Below are 10,451 nucleotides of genomic sequence, written 5' to 3'. Positions count from 1 at the left end.
GCTTTTCAGCATGGTATCAAGACCACGGGAGTTAATTAAACACTATACGGTGCCTGCTTTACCACAGTATGATCTTGTTCTAACAGGATGTAATGAAGCTCTGGCTGTCCTGTACTTTTAAAGACTCTTCTGAATAGCCTGCTCCTGCTGTAAAAGTGAAGCCAACAAATGTTGCTGTATTTCTGCGGGTTTCTCTCAATCCACAGCCAACAACATGATTGTTTTTCGTTTGTCACCAGTATAAAGTGGGACAAACTAAAGTTGCACGTTCTGACCTTGTGTCCACGTTATCACAGAGCGCTGCAAGTGGCAGGATGTGGTGCAGCAGTGATTTAGTATGGAATAAGGTCAGTATTTACATTAGATCAACGCATAATCACATGAGCTATGAAAGCAAATAAGGTGCTTCCCATGATCATTCCCATAACGTGACCAGATTAGTTACCACATCTCTGTTCAGTCCAACAAACTCATTGTGATTTGAAAACAGGAAGTTCAAATCTTTCAATAGAGAAGTGAATGTAAAAAAAAATATCACATCATGCAACAGCCCAGTAAAGTCTGCAGCCACAGTGTCCGATTTCCTTTCCCTCCACCAGCTGTAACTCTCGTTTCATTGAAAGTGAGAGAGCACACTCTTCATGCGGTGTTCAATGAATGTTATTCATTAACCATGAGCACTAATGACAGTGCAGCTGTGAATGTTTCAAGGTGTGAAACTTAAAATTTGTGATGGAAGAAATCTACATACCTCTAACAGAACAACAGTTCAGTTCAGTATGTGGTCTGTGATTTAGATAAGGATCTACATAGAGTCTCTATCACTAATGTGTCAGTAATTGTAAAAAAAAAATGACACAAATAAAATGGTTTAAAGTAAGAACATTTTGTTCTTTTTATACACAAAGAACTGATCGTTTCTTTATCATTAAAAAAAACTTCACATCTCTCTCTCTCTCTATTAAATGTATTTCTCATAATTACACTGCTACATGACACTAGTCTTGATTTGGATTTTGCATAGATCAGCATCAAGTTGATGAACTGCAACTCAAGTTTTGGTCTTTGTGTCTTCAACTCAGTTGAAGGATTTCACAGCTCTTATTATAGCTGCAAAAATACAAAAGGCAGCTTTACTGTAAGCATCACTGTACCTTAAAGTCTAACTGGAAAATAAATTCATACTGCATTCAATGAGTATTTCATAATTTACAGAATACAAAGAGAAATGACTCTTAATGTCTGTAACTTGTAACTTGTACAAAAAGTAACAAAAGGTCCTGCAAACACAGTAGTGTTCAACACCTTTTCCGCTAAAAATAGTAGTCAGTAAAAACAGTAACACAGTATGAGATAGGTAGAGCAGTTTTTCCCTCTGTATTTATTCAGCAGTGATGTGCCAACTCAGCAAAAGAAACAAACAAAAATCATTCCCACCTTTGAAGAAAAAAATAAAAAGGGATTAATTACACCACATTTCACTCTAAAACCCAAACAGAATAATGATTTACCATGATAAAAGGTATTCAATTTTGTTTTCAGTGCTGCAACCTGCAGCCGGCCGACTGTACAAAACAAATGCACTGAGCTAGAATTGATCCTGAAAACTGTCCCTGAGCACTCGCACTGCTGCATAAAAGAGTCAGAGGGAAAACACTGCCTGCTTCTCTCAGTATGTGCGGGCTCCCGGTTTGCTGTCCTGGGCCTGGTTGAAGGGATTGGCGGGGCCAGAAGACTCATCCTGCTGGTCAATGGACTGGTAGGCGTCTCTGTTCCGCGATACGGACGGGAAACCTGCAGACACAGGCCGAAAGTCACAATCCCTGCCAAGCAAATGTACTGTTTTATTCATAAACACGTCTAATCAAGGCTCTTGTTTTGGAGAATGGACTATTGTTGATGCATAATGAAACAGTTTTCACAGAGAATGAATCATTAGAAAGCTTCTATACAACTTTCTCTAATGTTTTTTCCACACCCACTACAGTACTTCTCCTAACGCACAGATTCATGATACACTTGGGCATATTTGTTATCTTGACTCGAGTATCTGGCCCCCTCTGGATAAATATAGATTATAATGCTGGAAACTGTTTTTGCCAAGCACACACTGTGGTGCTGATGAATGCTACACCATGAAAACATCAGATTGCATGCAACGCATCTCTGTGAGTGGTGCTGTGAAACTGTTTACACTGGAAACCTGTGCATACAAGTTCTTGGCCACATTGTAAATCATAATGAATTCTATGAAGGCAGTGGAGTTATAATCTCTCTGAAATGTCTTCCAAGACTTCCCATGATACACTACAAATAGCCATGGCCAGAATAACAATGCTGTGGAAGTTCAAAGGCCCAAGTCTTGGGATGGCCTGGTGATGCATTTCTGGGGTAAACATGTATCAGTGCTATCAAACAATGTTTTGATCATTTCAAAATCAAAAACAATTGATTTTATTTTTGTTATATCCAACTTAAAAGAATAAAGTCATGATTTTAAAGAACTGCTTCATGTTGGTCTTCTACCAAGTGTGCATACATACAGTACATGTTGCATTCATTGTCTATTATGAGTCAACATTATGTTGACTTTAATTAGGCTGATTTGAGAATGTGCACCATCATGCAGCCCTGCTTTAAATATATGCAAACAGAAAACACAGCCACTAATGAGGCGTCTGGAGAGTGGAAATATGAATAAAACATAGATGCAAAGTTGCAGAAACATATAAACATACAATAGAGTAGCCATGAATGCCAACATATTATACTGACAAACACAGGAAAGCAGTGGGAAGAGAACTGATGAAGATGGGAACATATAGATGAAAAGCCAAAGAGAGAGGAACATTTTACATGGACAATATAATAATCCGTAAGAAAAATACCATGGAGGGAAAAAAAGGTATTTTTCTTTTTTTATGCTGCCGCCTGATTTGTGATCTTACTTCCTGTATGGAAGGGGATGGGAGAGGATGACTGGAGGAGAGAAATGGTAAAAAGGAAGCCAGGAATCAATAGCGGCGGCCAATAAAGGCACTGTCAGCACTATCCGTAGTGCATCGACTGTCCACAGAGGTCTCTAAGTCTGAGAGGTTGAAGGTCAGCAGGGGAGAAGAGAAGAGAAGTAAAATGGTCAAAACATAACAAGAACACCACAAGACAACACAACACAACACAACACAACACAAGTATTCGCTTACAGAAAACATGACAGTGCAGTGTGACAGACTGACAGAGCAGGAATGATGACATGCAGGAAAAAAAGGGAAAATTGGGTTTGGAGAAATTCTTACATGACACAGCTGGGAAAATATAAGACTGTATAAGACTATAGGAATGCATTGTAGGTGTTCTGGTGTCCCTCTGCCATCATGGTAACTCATTTTACAAATACCACCAATATAAGCAATAACTTCTGCAACAATGTGTCCACAATGTCATAGAGAGGTAGTCAAAAACTGCAATTTCACTCTATGCCAACCATGTATGGATGCTAATTGCTAAATATATAAAACACACTATTAATACATGACACTATCTAAGGTAAGAGGTCTGGTTAGGTTCGCTTAAGGATAATCCTTTCCAAATTCAAAATTAGCTGCTAACATTAGCCTAAATGCTAAATTAGTGGCACCACCTTGGATCACACACAAGGCATGAAACTGTTACACAGTGGCTGTGCTAGTATTGAACAGAGGTGTTTTAGCATGTGTAATCCCATACAAAAAGTAATAATAGGACAGTATAGTATAGTACAACATAGTAGCCTTTAGTTTTAGTATGGACAAGATTTTGAGCAATGACACTGAAAACAATTGCTCTTGAATGTAGAGCCCCCCACTACAGAGATTCAGCATGTTGACAGGCCTGATGCTATGCTGCTTAGATGTAATTGGACAATAGCAACTTGGGGTGATTTGTTTGGTCTATTCAATTAAAAGCAAATGGTTAATTGCTTGTTCTCGAAGCCCTTCTTGTAAAACTAAACACACAAACATAGAATTTAAAGACAAAAATGCTGCCAATCAACATTCAAGGAGCGCTGGATATGGTAAATCAACAATTCACTCACTCATGTCCCTGATTAACTGCATCCGACAGTGCTCACAACAGTGGGGGACCATGTTAATGCCAGCTATGCAATCAGGCCGCAATTAAAACACACATTGTCTGAAGCTAACATTAGCTACATTTATCAGTCTAATGGATGTGCCTGCTGTGTGTGTGTGGTGCTAAAGTAAAACCACAGTGAGAACAGGTTCATCAATATTCAATTATCCTCCGAACAGGCAAATCAAGACATGCATTTCATCAACTACAGTATTAGGTGGAAATGAAGGAGAATTTTCATTACATTTCCCTGTGTGCAGTGTAATAAGTTACTATTCTAGCTGACAAGATCACAAAAACCTTGTGTTTAGCGTTACACTCCACATCCTGGTTTATTTTTTCAGATTTTATCTTATTCTTCTTTTTGTAAAGATAAACAATTGGACAAGAAACAGCAAACATCCCTGTATAGAGCCACTCTGAATACTACCATTAAATAAAACACAAAAGTGTTCATTCATATACATGTGTAACATTTTAAGGATTCAAGACTCTTGCACAGCTCAGAGGGATTTCTGATGGAGAAGCTCTCTGCGGAGCGAGTCCAAGTCCACAAATCAATGGCCACACATGTTTAATCAAAAAATATATTGAGTGTCTCCTGACTAGTCAGTGGAAGACGGGTACTTATCATTTGCTACATAGTCACTGGTGCGCTGTCCAGTGCAGACTCCATCTCGACCTCTTTTCGCATCAATCTTTAACTATTTTTCTATCAAACCAGATCACACATTTTTCAGCCTCCATGGGTCTAATAAGTTTCTCCATGCAGTAACTGGTAGCCAGGGTGACACACAAACGTTACAAACAACTTATGGAGAAATGATTTCCTTGCCCCAGCCGAGTTGCAGCTAAGATATTTCATTGCATTTAAGGTCTTGTGACTGCAACTAATTTGCTTGACTGTGGAATCATCTGCCAGTGGTTTAGCACAGAGACTTCCCAGTTTGTGCTGCACTTGGCAGGCCTTTCATGACAAACAGCATAAAACAACACAGGGAGGATCTCAGAGCGCCCTGGACACATGCATCACACCGTGCCTCAAGCTTTGGTCACACTCCAGGCTGGGGATCAATTTTTGTGGGAAGTAGAAAACCTCACATATCTTAGATAATTTCTCAACAACGTGTACTGGCTAGAAATAATTAGTTTCCTGTGTCATTTCCCTCTCAAACTGGAATCAGATCATAGTTGGTTTACTGGCTGTAAATTCTAATCAACTGCTGAATATCATCAAATTTACTTTATAATCCGTGTTTAGATCACAACTAAAAATGTGTTTCATAACTAGCCTCTGACACACGACAGCACCTTTAAAAATTGACAAACGTGTTCAGTTACTGTACTTGAGCCTACGCCCTCTGTCTGGTGGCACTTACCAAAGTTGATGTTGTAATCTCCTCCACGTTCGCGGTACATTTGGTAAACAAAGAAGCAGGACACAGGTTTGAGCAGCAGGTTGAGGATGGCCATTCCTGCACTGAAGCGAAACACGTCCCTTCCCCTTTCTGCTGCATAGTCATTCAGTGGGTAAAAGATCCCAAAGTGGATGATGTCGGTCAATATTGTCACAATCATCCCCATTAGAAACTACAGGGAAATGACAACAGAGAGAGAGAGTCAGAGAGAGAAGTCCACACACAGTGTGGCAGGCTTTTAAAACGACTGTGACAATCAATGTGAAGTGTACACATCTATGAAATTACTGAGAGAAAGTGTCTTTGTAATATCCTGCAAGTGCAAACATCTAGTAAAAACGAAAATGTCTTTATGAGGGAAAACAGGGTTTTAAAAAAAGTATAAGAAAAATATGGTGCCTGCAAGTTCTAATTCATAAAAACCAAAACGATCCAATTCCTCTATAACATCGCAGATGCAATTAGTTGACTAAAAGGTCACCTGAAATCATACTAGACAGTTGAAAAAGCAAAGCTCTAAAAAGAAAAAGAAATAGCAAAGCCCTGAGTTAATGCTAAAAATATTACAGTAGATTACTTTGTTCATTTCATTTATCTCTCAAGGACCATGTATGAAAAAACATTCAGCTAACAGAGATAACACAGATACACTTTGTTTCAGATTATAGTAAATACAGCAATACAGTAACAGAGTTCAAAATATCCATTACAATATAAATACACACAAAATAACATGTAAATATATAAATGTGGGGCATTTGGTGTTGGTTTCTCTCATTAAAACTCAGCGTTGACTCTATGGTCAATCAGTGCTGAAATGAGCCAGACATACTGTATGTATTGTATGCGGTTGGTGCCGTGCTGTCAATAAAGTTAACAGGCTAGAACGGTAGGTTCAGGTGGGTCCACTTAAATACTTTTACAGCATTTAAAAAGAATTTCACTGCCAACAATGTGGGACCTTATAAATTCACTACAAAAAATCCTCCTTTGTGGTCACAGCTCAATGAAAACATCTTTCACAGGTTCAAACCAGAGACAGCTTGAATCAGTCACAGTCACAAGTCTCATTGAAAGTAGACGGCAGGTTTTTCTAAAGATGCATGTCCTACATCAAAGAGAGAAACACACCATTGTAGTCAGTTCTGACAACGACTAAGGTTTAATCTAAATTCCTCTGTTGCACAAAGCTTTCCATTTCTTCTTCGTCTTAAACGCAACAGATTTCAACACTGAAATGTACATGCTGCATACAGTACAGTAAAATCTTAAAGCAGTACAGACATGCTACAGTGCCTCAGAGTGTGGCAGGACTTCAGTGCTTGAACTTACTGGTCAGTAGACGACTCTTAGTTCAGAGTTAGCCTTGTTAGCTCTAAAATATTGATCCAAAACTGTTCAGTACATTACAGAAATCTACAGCGAAACACAAACTAAAACCATCACTAAAGCTCAACAAAGTCTATACAGCATTTTTTTGTAAACTGACAACCATGAAAGCCTCGGCCTCTGTTCTGCGTGCTGAATGGAGGGCTTTCCCTCTCAAAGGGACACTCACAGATTGTCCCAGATTCCACAGACAAATAGGTTAGCACGGGTACACAGTGGTGCGCCTATAGTTAGACTCCTGTACGTGTCACATGATGTTAAGGTTACAGCCGGCGTGAAGGAATCAAGGCAAAGACTCACCATGAGCACAGCATCAATGGAGTCCCTCTGCGCGATGGCCCAGACCCCGACCGCTAAAACACCGAAGTTCCCCCAGGAATAGGAAAAGGGCAGCCATGCCATGCATCCCCTGAAGGAGCCACACACAAGTCAGACCAGACAGATTCTTACACATACTTCAAGAATGATGCTTGATTACACAAAAGCACTGGACGTGGAGGTAAATACGCCTGGATGAAGTGTGTGAGTCAGTCTCTGAGTGTTTGTGTACCAGAGGAGGAGAGAAATTCCCCAGGTCTGCGAAAGAAAACCTGCGCTCATACTCACCATACTGTAAGCAGCCAGTGCACCAGTACTATGGCCTGTGACAGAGAGCAGAAGACAGAGTTAAAATGACATATTGATATTTCAGTGTACAGCTGGAACAACTGGGCAATCATTTTAAAAAAAAATCAAGCCCCAACAAGGAGACACATGATCAGTTATTTACCGCCCAAACAGCTCCAGCTGCTCCTTAGGGACAATTGCTTCCTTTTCTCTGTTTTATATCATTGTAAACTGAACCTCTTGGGGTTTTAGATGTTGGACAAACAGAGATATTTGAAGATAACACCTTGGACTTTAAGAATCTGTCACAGATACAATATTTCACTAGTTCCCAATAAGACCGAGTAGTTAATCACTTAGTCCAATTTTCTTTTGCTATTATGGAAATCACTGTTAGCTGCAGCCTTTGTTCAATCTATATGAGCTCACAAACCTCACAAACAGACAGAAACTTGAGAGTTAAATGTGAAGCATGTGACAGGCTGAATAAGAGGTGCTCAAACTGCTTTTAAACCTCAAAGGCATAATTCAGTTTAATGGTTTTCCTTTTAAAGATTATGGCATGACACGCAGACACCACCTCACTTAATGCGTGTTCCCTACAGAGACATCAGTACCCCTGATAGATTAGTGGAGAAATCATACTGACAAGATATCATTCACTTTGTGCGATAAATAACCTTCAAATTCACTGCATCACTTCTGATATAAACTCCCATGATGCCATTTACTCCACAGGCCACTGTCCTTCACTTTAAATGTGACTGTGTATGCACTGCTCAGCTATTTTTTTGAAAGCAACAACCACTGAGTAACTCTAAACTTTCCATTACAACTCAACAAAACCCCACCAACACAAACACAGTGCACTGGTTGACTGTCAGCTGAGTCTTAAATATAAATGGGTAGTTTCCACACAGAGGAATTACCAGTTACGAATTGAGCAACAAAGTCGGCGTCAACAAACAAGCTAAGGCCAGTCTTTGTTAAACACTCTTCAAAGACAGGCAGTCATGAACACTTGCAACAACACCAGAAAGTGAACAACAGCCTCACCTTTAGATTTATGGCAGGGATTTCCATAATAGGCTGTTTGGTCCAGGCAGCTCTACCTTGATCCGATTCAGTGCCTCAACTTGTTGAGATGCCTCATGAAAAAAAGTGGCAGATTTGTTCTTCTTACACAAACTTCTCTCCAAGGCTCCTCCTCCCCTCAGCTCAGCCTGCAAACACAAACCATGTGACATCAACCTGACTGTTTCCCATGTGACTCCCACCCTCCTCATCCATCCCTCCCTCCCTCCCTCCCCTCCCCCCTCCCTTCCCCTTCTCAGCTTTCAGTATGTGAGTGTGGTGAACCAGTGGTTCACTATGAATGATCAGGAATGTTGCATGTCTGATTTGAACATTAAGTAAAAAAAAAAAAAAAAAAAAAATCTGACTGACTGCTCAGTTTCTCAGCTAAACTGACAGATACAAAATATACAATTCACATTTTAAAAGAAATGTATCACTTTGTATTTTACTGTCTTTACTTGTCTGACTAATGAGATAACATGCCAAGCAGCAGTTCGATATCAAGTATATGCACATGTTAAATAAATTAAAAACATATATGTATGTACATATATATATTAGCTCTGGAAAAATTAAGAGACCACTGTTCCTTCAATCAGCATCAGTGTGGCAATGTAATTCATGTGTGGCTATATCTATCTATCTATCTATCGATCTGTCGATCTATCGATCTGTCAATCATACTTCAGTTCTGGTCTTTCTATGAGTGTCCTTTCCTTCCTGGTGACTAATGACTCCCATGAGTAACCATGGTGTGAATGTTTCCTGTAAAAATAAAAGCACAGATATATGTCTGATACATGTATTTCATATATGTCCTCATATATCCAGAGGATGTGTATGTGTGATCATAGTACTGTAATATGCCCTCTTAGACTCCTCAATGTCTCCATAAAATTTCATGAAATCTAACCAGTAGGTCCTGAGATCTCAACATGGATCAAAGTGATGGACTCACAGACACATATCGGCATCTCTAGAAAACATCAATGTCCAGTTTTGGTGTGAGGCCTTACTGTAAAACCAGAGTGTTCAGCAGTTCAACGGGAAGTCTGCATTTCTACATTTCTTCACTGGTAGCCTACTGGTAGCCTACTGTAAAGGCCCATAAGGAACTACACTACCACTATGAACACATCTCTGAATGATTCAAGCAGCACTTTGTCTGCCTGCAACTTCTCCTTCAGGGCGTTGTTGTAACCATGAAAATCTTCTCCCACAGTGTTTCCATACAAATTGAATTCTGAACAACAACAATGAGGTTGGTTTAGATTGATGTCAGCAAAGGGACTGATACCACACAGAAACAGACTGAGTCAGATGCAGCTCACAGCTGATCAAATTAAAAGCTTAAGTATGGGTTTTCAGACTCATGTTGTACAGTCACTTTGTCAGATAGTTTGTGGCCTTTGGAAATGTCATTTGATTGTTGCTCACTCATCCTTTCACACTCTTTGTTTTGTAGAGATACTGAATCTATTTTTACAACAACCACTTAGTTCACCATGAAATTTATTGAGGATTCCTATAAACCCTAGAGGACTTCTATTGATTTGTGGCCAGACTTCTTGTCCAGCATCACAGACAGTCACAACTTCCCTTTTTCTTACTCTTGGGAGTCACAGTCCCCCTACAGTGCTGCTTAAAAGTTTGTAAAAAAAAACAAACATGATGCCTGCATGCTTGTGGCCATATTATTCAATTTTAGACAATAATCTGTCCAGAGAATGGACTTCCAGAAGGCTTCTGGTTTGTGCAAGTGCTCTCTGGCAAAGTTTAAAAAGGGCAACTTTGTTCTTGCTTGAGAGCAAAGGCTTCCTCCTACCATCTCTCCATGTCTATTCTTTT

The 10,451-nt window shown here is 39.6% G+C and overlaps 1 protein-coding gene across 1 annotated transcript; it reads right to left on the bottom strand.

Moving 5' to 3' along the window:
• Window positions 1–911: 911 nt before the first annotated feature.
• Window positions 912–8,686, bottom strand: agtrap (angiotensin II receptor-associated protein). Its single transcript, XM_085777737.1, has 5 exons — window positions 8,583–8,686; window positions 7,527–7,561; window positions 7,221–7,329; window positions 5,493–5,703; window positions 912–1,794 (listed from the first exon to the last, which is right to left on the bottom strand). Exons 1-5 carry the CDS (start codon window positions 8,607–8,609, stop codon window positions 1,670–1,672), a joined length of 507 nt encoding a protein of 168 aa, XP_085633863.1. The 5' UTR covers window positions 8,610–8,686; the 3' UTR covers window positions 912–1,669.
• Between the last annotated feature and the right edge of the window lie 1,765 nt (window positions 8,687–10,451).

This window comes from Trachurus japonicus, chromosome 5 (genome assembly GCF_045865225.1).
Source record: "Trachurus japonicus isolate A0001 chromosome 5, Traja_1.0".
In the NCBI taxonomy this organism is placed as follows: domain Eukaryota; kingdom Metazoa; phylum Chordata; class Actinopteri; order Carangiformes; family Carangidae; genus Trachurus; species Trachurus japonicus.
This window is presented reverse-complemented; position numbering and strand designations above follow the sequence as displayed.

Bases quoted from the DNA above. Each gene is read 5' to 3' on its own strand.
- agtrap (XM_085777737.1), bottom strand. From the start codon at position 8,609: ATGGAAATCCCTGCCATAAATCTAAAG. The intron at 7,330-7,526 runs GTGAGTATGAGC...TGGCTCCTTCAG, and splicing joins CACTGGCTGCTTACAGTATG to GGGATGCATGGCATGGCTGC. The intron at 5,704-7,220 runs GTGAGTCTTTGC...ATTTCCCTGTAG, and splicing joins CCATTGATGCTGTGCTCATG to TTTCTAATGGGGATGATTGT.